This window comes from Nicotiana tabacum, chromosome 18, assembly GCF_000715075.1.
Source record: "Nicotiana tabacum cultivar K326 chromosome 18, ASM71507v2, whole genome shotgun sequence".
NCBI lineage: Eukaryota > Viridiplantae > Streptophyta > Magnoliopsida > Solanales > Solanaceae > Nicotiana > Nicotiana tabacum.
The window spans coordinates 120135645-120149719 of NC_134097.1; the positions used below are offsets into that span (position 1 = coordinate 120135645).

General features: G+C 36.2%; 1 protein-coding gene and 1 long non-coding RNA gene across 3 annotated transcripts; one reads left to right on the forward strand and one right to left on the reverse strand.

Moving 5' to 3' along the window:
• The first annotated feature begins 7913 nt into the window (after nt 1-7913).
• Nucleotides 7914-12976, forward strand: LOC107830723 (uncharacterized). Of its 2 annotated transcripts, none has more exons than XR_001658199.2 (2): nt 7914-8325; nt 12666-12976. It is a non-coding gene; the product is annotated as an uncharacterized LOC107830723 (long non-coding RNA). The 2 variants fall into 2 exon arrangements; XR_001658201.2 differs by having other exon boundaries at nt 12676-12976.
• Nucleotides 8568-12619, reverse strand: LOC107830722 (putative late blight resistance protein homolog R1A-10). The gene is made up of 2 exons (XM_016658353.2): nt 9581-12619; nt 8568-8725 (listed from the first exon to the last, which is right to left on the reverse strand). Exons 1-2 carry the CDS (start codon nt 12258-12260, stop codon nt 8679-8681), a joined length of 2727 nt encoding a protein of 908 aa, XP_016513839.2. The 5' UTR covers nt 12261-12619; the 3' UTR covers nt 8568-8678.
• Nucleotides 12977-14075: the final 1099 nt, after the last annotated feature.

The window sequence follows — 14075 nt, forward strand, 5'->3', positions numbered from 1 at the left end:
AAAAGACCTCCCGATCAGTATCCGAGAAGTGCCAAGTCATACAAATGGAAGTCGGGAATAACACTTTGATCCCCAGCAGAGAAGAGGATCATAAGCTGGAAATGAATTGATAGCCGAAAGAATCCCCAGCAGCGAGAGTCATATCGGTAGCACTCCAATCCCCAGCTGAAAAAAATAAAATAAAATGAGAGAGTCTTATCGGTGAAAACCTCCACAGGCACCATAAGGCGACGGAAGTTGAGAGAAATAAAATGAGAGAGTCTTATCGGTGAAAACCTTCACAGGCACCATAAGGCGATGGGAGTTGAGGGAAATGAGAGAGTCTTATTAGTGAAAACCCCTCGAAGGGCACTATGAGGCGACAAGAGGTCAAAAGAGGCAAACAAGATAAGATTGACAGAAAGGATCCGTCGAGGCATCAAGCAGTGCAAAGATGTTGAGTCGACAAAAGAATTGGGCGCTTACATATCCCCAACAAAGTAAGGCCATCAGAAAGATTGATTGATATAAATAGACTGGGTTGGTTAATCCAAAATGCACGACGTGATCATTGGGATCGGTTGTACCATTCAGATAAGTTCTTTTCTTTTTTTTTTCTTCTCCCCAACATTTTTCAGAAAACTATTCTTCTCTTATTTTCTTGAATTCATCATTTTTTATTTTTAAAGACTTTATCTCCCCAACAGTTTGTTTTTGAAAAGGATTTTCAGAGCTTATTACCAGTTGCCAAGATGGTGCAAAAACACAATATGGATAGGATGGGCCAAAGATAATGCAATGGAACGAGAAAGACGTTCGTTGCAAGACCAAATGATGGATTGGTCTGGGATTTCGGGGAGAGTATGGAGAAAAGTGGGAAGCAACAATTGGTGAATAAAGAATCGTCAAGAAACAAGAGCATCCCTGGCAGATTATCGACCAAGTTCCAAGAGGGTCGGACAACACGGAGCAGGGAAAGAAGAGGGGGAAAACCATCCCCAGCAGGAATATGATCGCCAACAGGAATATCATCCCCAACAAATAATCTCATCCCCAGCAAGCTTTGGGACAGGAAATGTTATAGATGATGATAAGACATCATGATACAAGAAAGATTGTCAAATTGAGGCAGAAAATTTTCTTTCATTTTGAAATTTTTTTGGAAGTCCGGTACCCACTTGGGGAAGAAGCAAGATAACACAAGTTTGGGGAAAAATGGTATCCCCAGCAGTTTTCGGAAGAAGGCCAAACAAGTTTTAAAGGAAGCAATTTCGGAAGGAAGATAACACAAGTGTTAAGGGAAGTAGTTCCAGTGGAAGGAAAGCACCAGCTTTAAGGGAAGTAGTCTTTGAAGGAGGAAAATAACATATTTTTGAATAAAACACCGGTGTTATCCCCAGCAGTTTTCAGAGGAATGAAACACCAGTTTTGAGGGAAGCAGTTCTGAAAGAAGATAATTTCAAGTTAGAAGGAAAATGGTTCAGGAGGTAGGAAGGAGCAACAGCAATGAAACGCATTTCTTAGAAGTCATTGAAGGCAGGAGCCCGCCTGGAGAATGGAGGTGCTATATTTTTAAGAAGTAGTTGAAGTCAGGAGCCCGCCTGGAGAATGGAGGTATTATGTTTTGGGAAGTAGTGAAGTCAGGAGCCCGCCTGGAGAATGGAGGTATTACATTTTGAGTTGTAGCTGAAGTTAGGAGCTCGCCTGGAGAATGGAGGTTGTTGTCATTTCCAGTTGAAGTTGAAGTCAGGAGCCCGCCTGTAGAATGGAGGTTGTTGTCATTTCAAGTTGAAGTTGAAGTCAGGAACCCGCCTGGAGAATAGAGGTGTTATATTTTTGAGTTGTAGTCGAAGTCAGGAGCCCGTCTGAAAAATGGAGGTGTTATATTTTTTAAGTTGTAGTCGAAGTCAGGAGCCCGCCTGGAGAATAAAGGTGTTATATTTTTAAGAAGTTGTTGAAGTCAGGAGTCCGCCTGGAGAATGGAGGTGTTATGTTTTTAAGAAATTGTTGAGGTCAGGAACCCGCCTGGAGAATGGAGGTGTTATATTTTTTGAGTTGTAGTCGAAGTCAGGAGCCCGCCTGAAAAATGGAGGTGTTATATTTTTTAAGAAGTTGTTGAAGTCAAGAGCCCGCCTGGAGAATGGAGGTGTTATGTTTTTAAGAAATTGTTGAGCGCCCGGAGAATGAAAGTGTTATATTCTGGAGAAATAGTTGCTGTTGAAGTCAGGAGCCCGCCTGGAGAATGGAGGCCGTATTATCTTTTAAAGTCAAGTTGGAGTCAGGAGCCCGCCTGTAGAATAGAGGAGTACATTTCAAAACGAAGTCAGGAGCCCGCCTGTAGAACAGAGGAATAAATTTCAAGTTTGAAGTCAGGAGCCCGCCTGTAGCACAGAGGACTACACTCAATTTCAAGTCAAGAGTCAGTAAAGCGGAGGGTTACAACAAAATATCCCCAGCATAAATTCCGCTGCAGAAATCAGAAGGGAGGCTACAAGAGCAAGTTTGAAGATAGATAAGATATTGTAATCCCTAGTTTAGTCTAGCTTCTTGTCTTCTTTTAGCACGGTGTAATAAGGAGGTCGGAAAGTAGTAGTAACAGCATGCAGCAGTAGTAACAGCAAAATTACAGCTTCATGGTAGTCCCAGCTACCGAAACTTCCCGAACTACATTGATCCGATTCCCCTTTAGCCAGGGATATGTAGGAAACCTTTGAAGCAGAGGTTCGGTCAAATCTTTAAAAAATATTTCACACGGAGTAGCCGAACGGGCAAAAATCGCTCGTATATGCTCACTTTATCTTTGCACGAAAACTCTTCGTGTTTCCGGACAAAGAGGGGCAGCTGTGAGCACGTGATTTTTGCCCTACGAGAACTACTCCCAAAAATTCAAAACAAAATAGTTTTGTGTTGTTTGTGATTTATTTGTATTTTTGTCCGTACGTATCTATTTCTACTTTAATTAAGAAGATACAAAAATAGGTGTTGCTTGTGCATTTAGGATTTAATTTTACAACCAGGAAAGAACGAAAATCACAAAAAATATGTATTTTAGTCCAATTGTGTGATTTTGTTTGTAATTGATGTTTAATTGTGTTAATAGTTGTAATAGAAGTTAATTTGTGTTTTTAACAAGTTAATTTAAGTTCTATAATTTAATTTAAGATTTTTTGGAATTTAATTTTTGGTAATTAGGAATTAAAAAGAAGTTAAAAGAAAAGGAAGAAATGAAAAATCCAAAGAAATCGGAACTGGGCCATTTTATTTTGACCAAAACCAGGCCCAAATTTCACCCCTTTACCCGGTCCAATCACCAGCCCAGTTTGCCCCCCTGATCTAATTTGGACCGTCAATCTTCATTGATCCAACGGACCACATTAATCTCACCATCTCAATATACCAACTCCTAAACCCCTTACCCCCTCTCATTTCCCGACCCTTCTTCTTCGTCTCCCAAACCACAAACCAAACGACCCCTCGAAACCCTAGAGCTGCCACCCCACACCTTCGCCTGAAACCCGGCGGCAACGACACTGCTAGCCACGTAAATAACACTGCTGAACCTCCATGCCTTCCTCTTTCCGAATCCATACCCCTTTAACCTCGAATCATGACAGAGCTCTTCGAATCTTAGATCGAAAAATCCGACCAAAAAACCTAGTTTACCCAATCGCCCCCAGACTTACACCCGTTGACCACTAGACCTCCCCAGTCCCAAATCACACCCCAGTTTTGTTTGAATCTCATCGAAACTATTCAAATCAAAAATCGAACAAACAAACCCTAACACCAAACCTAGAGGCAGTTCGAGGAAAAATTGGGGGTTCTAATCGACTTTAGTCGAGTGTTCTCAGTTAAGAACATCGATTAAAGTCCGTTTTAACCCCAAAAGGCTCAATTCGGAGTTACGAGCAGAGCGAGTGAGAGATAGGTCTGAGTTCGGATGTATTTCTTCTGTTTCTCTATTTGTTTTTCATGTTTTGTTGTTTGTTTGTTTAAGATGAGTTCAAATTCGTCTTTTATCAATTACTCTTTTCTTTCTCCATCAGACCTTTTATTTGGTCCAATTTTGTCATTGCTTCTGTTTGTTGTCGATTGTTATATGTTATAATTTGTGTAATCGATTGAATAAGTGTCGTCGATTAGTCTGTTATGCTTGAATGTTAGATTAGCATGATAATAGTTTAATTTTTGGTTCATTCCAGTAGGTTTACCCTCTTGTTTCTTTTCTGTTTTAATTTTGTGTTGAAATAAGTCTGTTGGTATCATTTGTTTCAAATTGTTCCAATTTCCCTTTCTCATTGTTATTCACCATGTTTTTTCATATGAGTTCAGTTTGTTTCGTTCAGTGTTCATTTGTTCTTGTTTAGGTTAGAATTGGTTAGCTTATTCATTGTATCTGTGAGAATCAATCAGAACTTAATAGTTCAATATATGTTGCCCGGAATCATTGGTTTCATTCTGATGATATTTGATCTAAACTAAGTTTCTAGCTTGATTCGTTAACTGATTCTGATAAGTTTGAATTGGTTATAACTGATGTGTTTATTGGTTTAGAGTCAATTCATTTGTTTTCAGTCATTAATTAAGGATTAGTTTAGATTAATCAGTGATTAGGTTTCTTATTTAAGAATTGGTTATAGCTGATGTGGTCGCAGGGGTTTAAGGTAGAATAGTTGTTCAGGGCATCACATGGGTAATTTGGGGTGTCAAAACTTGAAAAATGCTTTAGTTTGAATGGCTGACAGTAGGGTACTAAAGTACCAATAAACTAATGAATTGTTTAGTAATAGTGGGGAACAAGGCTTAATGGCATGAGAAGTTGATTAAATAAGTTAAGTCACCCATAACCTTGGATTAAAAAAGAGAAAAATATGTAGTAGTGGTTGTCAGGGAATATCATGGGCAGAAACACTCTCTTAATTAGTTGAATGCTCCTAAGAGCTAAAGGGTTAAAAAGTTTGGCTATAAAGGAGAGGAGTTGGACACAGTTAAAAAGGGAGGAGGGAGAACATTCTGGAAATCTTAAGTGTGTTGAACATTCTGAAAAACTGGAAGAGAGTTTTAAGAGTTAGTCTAGTTCAACTAGTGCTATCCCATTGAAACTGAAAGGAGCTTCAGCTTTAACTGTGGAATTGTATTTTTGAGTTTTTTTTTATTATTGAATTCTAGGGGTGTTTCTGCTTGTGTTTTGATTGATATTTGGTTGCTATCAAGCTGTTTTGGGGTCAGTTACTGAGTGTTTGTGTTGCTGTTGGTATTGCTGGGAATTTTAACTGGTTTCCTGAGTCGTTGTTGGTTATCTTTTGTTGCATTGTTGTTGCAACTGATGTTTGCTACTGCTGCTGCTGACCTTCCTCTCTTCTTCTTCCCCATTGTATTCCTTCCAGGTACACATTTGTACACTCTTGGCTTGAAGCGAAATGAAGTGTTGACCAGACTTTGTTCCTGTTGAATTCCTCCTGTTTAGATTTGTGCTCGAATAGAGTTTTCTTTTCTTTGTCTAAATATGTAGTTGACTGATTAATGAGTCATAGGGTTGCATATGTATAATGTTTAGTTTTCTGTAATAAGACTGGTTCGTGTAAATGTACCTAACTGGACTGTATCTGGACCATGTGAGCTACCGTTTTTCCAAGTTTTCTTTTTGAATTCAAATGAATTGAAGGTATCATCATATAGGTTCAAAGCTAACGAAATGGTTCTTGAATAATGTTAGCCTAACGTCAATTTTCAAATACTGAGGTATTTTCGACAGTTGTAAAAAGAGTTCAAAAATGGCTTGGTATTACATTTGGTTCTTCTAATAACCCATTCATCTAATAATATTAGTTTAAATTAATCAAAGAATAGTTAGTTTGTTTTTATATTACTGTGTGTCAATCTCGTGTTCAATTCATAATCTCAACTTAAGTATTATTAACTAATAGAACAAGGAATGATACAATCTCCCTTTGAGCAAGCTCGGTTGCAATTTTCCGTTTGCATTTGTCTTAATCTAATAACTAATAAGAGGCACGAGCTTATAAACATGTAACTAATTAGGACTTTTTCTCTTTTATTTTAGAGACGAACTTACTAGAAAAATGTAGTCACTTTAGGATTATCCTTTAAAAATAAACGAGATGAGCCTCGCCTAGTAAAACGCATAAATTGCGGGGCCCTCACAAAGGTATGTATTAATTACTTAGAACTCGGGATCGGCCGCTTAGCGAACTTCACGGCCTTTTTCCCAAAATAACCACGCGTTAATCTCTTTAGGCGCGTACTTTAAATAACATTACTTTCTCAAATTCGGGTGCACATTTATGTGACCCAAATCCAAATCCCAACGGAGTCGAAATGTGTCGACAACCACTGGTACATTGATGTGACGTGGTTCGAGATACGTCTTCACAACGTTGCAATTCTCTGTTAAAATAATAATGATAATAATAAAAGCGGTAAATAGTTAAAACTTGCATATAAGCTCATAATTGTTAAAGTCAGATGAATAAGCCGAATGTGACAGTTGAGCGAGCGTGCTAGAACCACAGAACTCGGGAATGCCTAACACCTTCTCCCGGGTTAACAGAATTCCTTGTTTGGATTTCTGGTTCGCGGACTGTAATACAGAGTTAATCTTTTCCTCGATTCGGGATTCAACCGGTGACTTGGGACACCATAAATCTCCCAAGTGACGACTCTGAATTAAATAATAAATCCCGTTTCGATTGTCCTTTAAAAACTCCCTTTACGCCCTTTGCGGGGTGTAGATAAAAAGGAGGTGTGACACTCGATACGTGAGACTCCTAGCTTCGATTTCGATTCCTTGTAGTTACTTTCTTGCTTCGTTTGCCTCACTAGGAAATCTGGGTGCTCATTAGCCTCGGTTTTACCCGTAAAAAATATGTAGTCTTCAATCTCGAGTAGTAACTATATAATTTACAAAAGTAACTTCAAATGAGTTATAATATTAATTACTTGATGAAACAACATTATTAAGTTGATGAACGAAGTAGGATTTTGATTATCTTCTCTTCTTACGAGGGGAAAAGAGAGACAAAGAAAACATCAAATGACCGTAAACTATTTGGCATAAGCATGTTCTCCCTTAATCATGATTTTTAACTATTAGGATATTAATAGCTATATTTGTCTAGTTGGTAGGTACTTTGTCAAAATTTGCTGATTAAAATGTTTTAAGGACTTCAATTTGAAAGAAAAAAGAGAGCAAGATGAATATAATTTGGGAACAAAATAATTGTGATATCACTGTTTAGAGAAGATCCCCCCCCCCCCACTTCCCCCTTAAAAAAATCATCTTGCATCTGAAATTACTAACTCGATTAATTTAGACTCACATAGTATAAGGTCATTAAAGAGGGAATAACTCTATCAAAAGGCTTTTTAAAAAAAAACAAATTGATACATGGTTGAACTTGAAACCTATTTAGGATGAACATATCTCAACCACTTAAATGCAATTCATAAGTTTTTAGTAAACTCGTAAGTTCTTGGAATATACTCCCTCGTTTACTTTTACTTGTTTATTATACCAAAAATATATTTTCACTTTTACTTATCCACTATACTAAATCAAGAGAAAGATAATTTTTCTCCTTCTTTTACCTGTATTATTAACTACTCATTCCCCAAATCATGTTTCAAGACTTTTGAAAATGCTATCATTATTATGAGTAAAATTGTAAAATACGTACTTTCATTTATTTTTTTAAAGGGAGTGCAAAGTCAAAATTAGACAACTAAAAGTGAACGGAGGGGATATTATGATTTAATTATTTGTAATTTAAGCCTTTTTACAAATAAATTAAGCTTCTTTTTTTTGTTTTCTTGAACTTTAGGAAAAGAAAATCGATAATAACATTACTTATATTATATATATAAATAGGCGGAAAAATGGGCAAATAGCCATTTCTTGCTATCAAACATTAGTCACTAATTTAAAAGCTTTTTGAATTAAAATACCATGAATTATTTTGAAGTTTCAGATGTCTCCGAAAACAATTCGTGGAATTTAAATTTTTATTAGTTCGAACTCCCAAAATTGCTCCTGAAGTTTAAAGTTTAAACTGGAGAAAATGAAAGGAGGGAGTACATGTGAAAACACTCAAAAGAGTTGCACTGAATTTGAATAAGAAACCATAACTATCATCATCTCTGACCTCTGTACTCGTGACACAAGTCCAACCATACCAATTAATTTTCACAATTTTGAATGCAGAAGCATTGAAGTTAGGGTTCCGTCGATCCATCGGGAAAGTTCTTTCCAGAGATTGTTGAGCGCTACAGGAGTTTGCCGTCACGTCGCAACTTTCGCTTCCGTCGCCGGCGAGAGAAAGAAAACAGGTGAAGCAACCAAATTTGATTTGAATGCTCTCAATTTTCTAAAATTACCTTTACTATAATTTTTGTGCTATTCACTGCTGAAAAAAACTGGAATATAGAAATAATTAAATCTGGATTTCATGACACACATTTTCCTCTGACATATTTTATTCTGAATATATTAGTGTGTTAAGTAGGGGTATTTTTTGTTCAAATATTATTTTCGCATTAAAAAATGACGACTGAAAATGAAAAGCAAGAAATAAAAACACAACCAAATGCATAAGGATCTTAATTTCTTAACACCATGCTCAAGGAAAATAGAAAGCTCTAAACGAAGTTTGATGAAGTATGGTTGCAACTACCTCCCTCAGTCAGCAGGAATTTCTCTTCAGTACATGTTGACATTGGAAGCAGTAAGCTATTAAAAAGAAAAGAAGTACAAATATTAGCATCTTAACCATCAAATTACAGTTAAATTATAATCTTCACGCATATAAAAAATACTAGTAATAAATAAGTTCAAAACCAATATATTAGCATCTTAACCATCAAATTACAGTTAAATTATAATCTTCACGCATATAAAAAATACTAGTAATAAATAAGTTCAAAACCAATATATTTCTAGCTCTTTCTGTGTTAAATCATTCCCAATGATATTATTGTTATAAAAGTTGGTGTATAAGTGGTATGCCAAATGTAACAAAGTTACTCTAAGAATTCAGTGCAATTCAAATAACTCAAGTGTTTCGAAATGTCAAATTTAAAAAAACATTGTACTAATATTTCCTCAACCATATTAAAAAACTTCTACTGTACTCGAATTGTCAAGTTAAAGAGAAGAGAGGAGTGCAGGAGACTAAGCAATGTGCATCAAATTTTACCGTATGAAACAGCCACAAGATATCTCTACCCTCACAAGGTAAGGGTAAGGCTGTATAGACACTATCCTCCCCAGACCCTACTTGTGGGATCACACTGGGTTTGTTGTTGTTATTGTCGTTGAAACGGCCACAAGAGAAATGAAAGGATTAGAAGGCTTTAGTGTAGTTTTTTCATCAAAATATGTTCAGAGGTTTTATTCATTTTAAAATTTGCCCCCTCTCCTCTCCCTTTTTTCCTCTTCCTTCAATTCAGTCGATAGCTATTTTAACACATTAGTGATGAAGTTGATCAAATCAAAACTCCAGAAGAAAGAAATATTTAACACTCACTAAAAAGCTTGGTGATATGTTCTATTTGTCAAAGCACGATCAAACATGGATGATCTTACCTTGTCCACAATTGTATGTATGGACATTTGTCACTTGGCTTCCATAAGTGGCTTCTTGCTCTTGTTCAATCTGCTGTGCTGATATGGCCAGGTGAATACAGCAGTCATGTAACTCGATCAATTGAAGTGTAAAAATATTTGCAAATTCTTGTGGGATCTCTTCTAGCCGCGGACAATGAGATATAAATAGTCTCTCCAAGACAGGAAAATGATCTTCTGTAGCCTTCCACTCTGTGAAACAAAGCATATGACATAGTGACAAGAACTTTAATTGAGGAAACCCTTCTTCGGAGGGTTTCCACGCGGTCTTAGGTTTAACTCCGCAGGCATCGTCTTCCAGTTCCAGTATCTCGAGGTTAGGCAACATGCCAACTATGTCCATAGCCTCCCAAGGAAGACATGTCCCACCTAATGTCAACCTTCTAAGGGTTGGTGGAAAAGTGCTTCGATATTTCAAAAAATCGGCATGTGCTTTTGATCTGTACAGGGAAAAGGCACTATAATCAATTTTTCCAACTATAATTCTAAGTACCTCAATTAGAGGCAAACAGGAAATACGTTTCCACAAATCGCGAGTAACTCCGCCTAACACAATTTCCAGGTTCTTCAAGTTAGGCATTAATGCAAAGATTTCTTTTTTACACCATGCAGCACCAACACCAGTTAAAGTATGTAGGTGTTGTAAAACCGTATGCTCCCTTTCACCTATTGGCATATTGGGAGGACATTGCCATCCTGTCTTGACAAAGCGTACAGTCCTTAACTGTGGCATCCTCCAAATTTCTATAGGCATCTTATCTGCCCAATTCTTTCCTATTTCAACAATCAAAATTTGCAAATTTTGAAGTTTGGAAAGAGGGATATATTCATGTTTTTCAATGTACAAGGATAGATACCTTAGGTGCACTAAATCAAATACTGAAGTTGGAATACCATTATCAAAGTATAACTTTCTCAAGTCCAATACTCTGATCATTTTGAAGATCTTGAATTCGAATCTTTCTCTCTCCGCACGTTTGCGTTCACCTTTATAGACAATAGTGCGTATTTTCTTTTGATCACGGCGAAGAGAGTTTAACCAATAAAAATCGCTAATTGAGCGAACAATCATTAGACAATCCTGTACAGATGATCGGGAGACACACGTGACTCGATTCAGTGGTTTACTTTTTGTAACAGGTAGGAAGTTCTCACTTCGAGCTTGTCTTAAGCATAACTCATGTAAGAGGTCATGGATCTTACATGTTTCCACTTCTCCCCAAAAACTCTGCCCGCTTACAAGAACCAGATTTCTATCTATAAGTTCTTGCAAACATTCTCCAGCTATGTCCTCCAAACTTTTATTATCAGCTTCCTTTAAAAATCCCCGTGCAACCCATAGCTCCACTAATCTTCTCACATCAACTTCTTCATCTTCGGGAAAAATTCCAAAATATAGAAAGCAAGCCTTTAGGTGTTGAGGAAGATAGTAGTAACTTAACCCAAGGACCTTTTCGCATTGTCTACCAAGATCTTTAAATATTGCTGATTTTACATCATGTGCTACTCGCTTCCATCCTTCTAATGCATTGTTGCATTTAGATAGAATTCCAGCAACTACAGTAATAGTCAAAGGCATTCCATGACAATTTTCTGCAATTTTCTTTCCAATTTTTACTAATTCTGGAGAGAGCTCTACTTTCTCAAGAAGCTTCGATTGCAATAGTTCCCAACTTTTCTCCGGACTTAGAGAAGACATGTGATGAGGAGTCTTACCTGGAGCAGCATAACTGGCCACATTCCCGCACCTTGTGGTAAGTAGGATATGACTTCCTTTGCAATCTGGAAACCATAGACTTATATCATCCCAAGCTTTGCTGCTCCATATATCGTCGATGACAACTAGGTACCTGCGTTTCCACAGCCTCTGTTTCAATTTGCCTGCTAGCTCACCATCATCCCTTGCTTCACGGCGTACTTCTTCCGTTGATGGAATACAATGAAGAAGCTGCAGCAACATCTTTCTAACACAGTATTCCTTTGACACAGTAACCCATGCTAGAATGTCAAAATGTGATTTAATTTCTGGATCATCATAAATTTTTCTAGCAAAGGTTGTCTTGCCTATGCCCCCCATACCTGTGATTGCCATAGTTTCTCTTTCATCGGATGAGATTTTCATGAGTTTACACTTCACATCCTCCAGTTCATTTTCATGTCCAACCATGCTATTGCCAAGTTGTGGAGAATGTTCTGGTAAATCAAAACTTTGGATAAGTGAACTAGTTGCCTGCAAACCACTCTTCATACTTTCAGTTAACTTTCTGGAATTGGAATCTATGGACTCAGATGCTTTTTGCAACCTCTTGCAAAACTCCTCATAAGCTTCTCTACTAATTTTTTCATTTTGAGCCTTGTAAAATTTTTCCAATACTGATTCAATTCGATATTCTGCATCATGTGCTGCATCTTTGATCTTGACTTCACAATGTTCAATTGTCTTAGGATCATTGATATTCTTCTCCAATGTTTCAAGAAGCGCTTGCAGTGAACCGACTTTTTGGCGAAAGGATTGAATCTGTTCTTTTACTCTTTTGTGAAGAGATTCAGTTTGCTCTTCGTTGGGAAGATTTAAACGGGAATTGGATTGCAGTAGCAATCCAAGAGTTGACATAAGAGAGGTCACAGCAGCATAAGCCATAGCGCTCTCTCTCTCTCTCTTTGTTTTTTCACTGTTATTCTTAGCTTAGAGAGCAACAGAGATCTGTTAAAAATGATGACAAATGGAAAAAAGGCTTGACTTTCAAATGGAGCGTCTCATATTCCTATGCAAGTCTGAATAGAGGAGCAAGGCCAGCCCTCTTTAGTTTAATTTAACTTAAAGAAATAAAATGGTTGTCGTCTTTTATGATGTCCAATTGCATGATTTCCCAGATTCCAATATCCCATCATGGGGTTAATGTGGAAAACCACGTAAGCCTTTTAACAATGTCTGACCAACTATATTACCTTTTTCTTTTCATTCTTCTAGTTGAACATGTTTGCTTTTTTTTTTTTTTAGGTTTTTTCTTTTTCACAAAATATAATTTGATTGTTCCAGCTAAAGTTTTAAGCAGGGACGGCTCAATGCAATTGATGATCTAGAGCCACTTGGTGTTGTTTTGGGACTATCCTGATTCGCATTGGAAAGTTTCACTGTTGGAGTTTAAACATTCCTTACCAAAGGCGATTTCATTTCACGGGCTTGAACTTAAGACTTATGGCTAAGGATAGAGGAGTACTTGTCATCCCACCACAACCTTTGGTCGTATATATTTATATCATTATGTGACGTGATCTAATAGAAAAAAGTGAGAAGGAATAAAAAGAATGTGTACTTTAAATTATTAATAGTCGTTTGGATGATATTTGGTTGAAGTTGAAAAGTGAATATTTAAAGTTGAAATTTAGATAAGATTATTTGGAAGTTGAAATGATTTTTGGACATGAATTTCATGCGAGCCCATTTGGTCATGTGCCAAAAACTGCTCGTTTTGAAAATATGCCCTTTGTCATAAATTTTTTTCGAAAAAATACTTTTAGAGAATAACAGTTTGTGTTTGGCCAATTCATTAGTTTGTTTTTGACCAATTTTTCTAAAAGGTATTTTTGAGTATCAAATTACAAATAAGGATACTAGCAAGGTTCAATTTATAATTATTTAAAAGAGAAAAATTTAATTTAAATAGTTATTATAAGAGAATTTAATTAATTTTTTATTTCTATTTTAATTAATATAAACAAAAAGTAAAAATATATACATTAAAATTTTAATCAATATTACATATAGTTACACCAAAGCAATAATATTGAGTATCTGGTATAATTGCTTGTTTTTCACATGATTTAGATAGTCAAAATACATTATTCAGTATAAATTTAAAATCTACTCCATAAATAATTATTCATCAAAAATCTACCATGAAATAATAAATAAAGTTATTCATACATTATAATATTTCTCAGTAATTTCATCTCTAACTTTATTATTCAATGCCTCCGTAATGACAAAAAGACTTGTCTTGCATTTTAAAAAAAAATCATTGGAAATAGAAATAGAAGAAAAACATGGTAAAAATAAAAGAAGGAAAAGGAGCTTAAATTAATTTGAAAAATATAAATTTTGGTACAAGGATATATTTGTCTTAGAAAAAATATATGCTTCTTAGGAGAAGGTAGAATTTGTGACATTAGAAGAAGAAATTTTGTGGTTGAGGATGTGTGGTTTTTAATTTAGAGGAAAGAAATTTTGTGGTTGTAGCAGTAAAAGATTCTACCGTATTAATGTGTAGACCTGAACAAAAACAAGTGGATCTAAGGCACCAGACACAATGTTTGTACATAGAGAGATGACAAGAATAATGAAACCCTAATTTAAGGCACTAATAATGAATTGTATATGGATATAGATGACAGAGAATAAGGAAATAGGAGAGGAGAAAAAAAGGAAAATGGTGTAATTGAATCCCCTAATTTA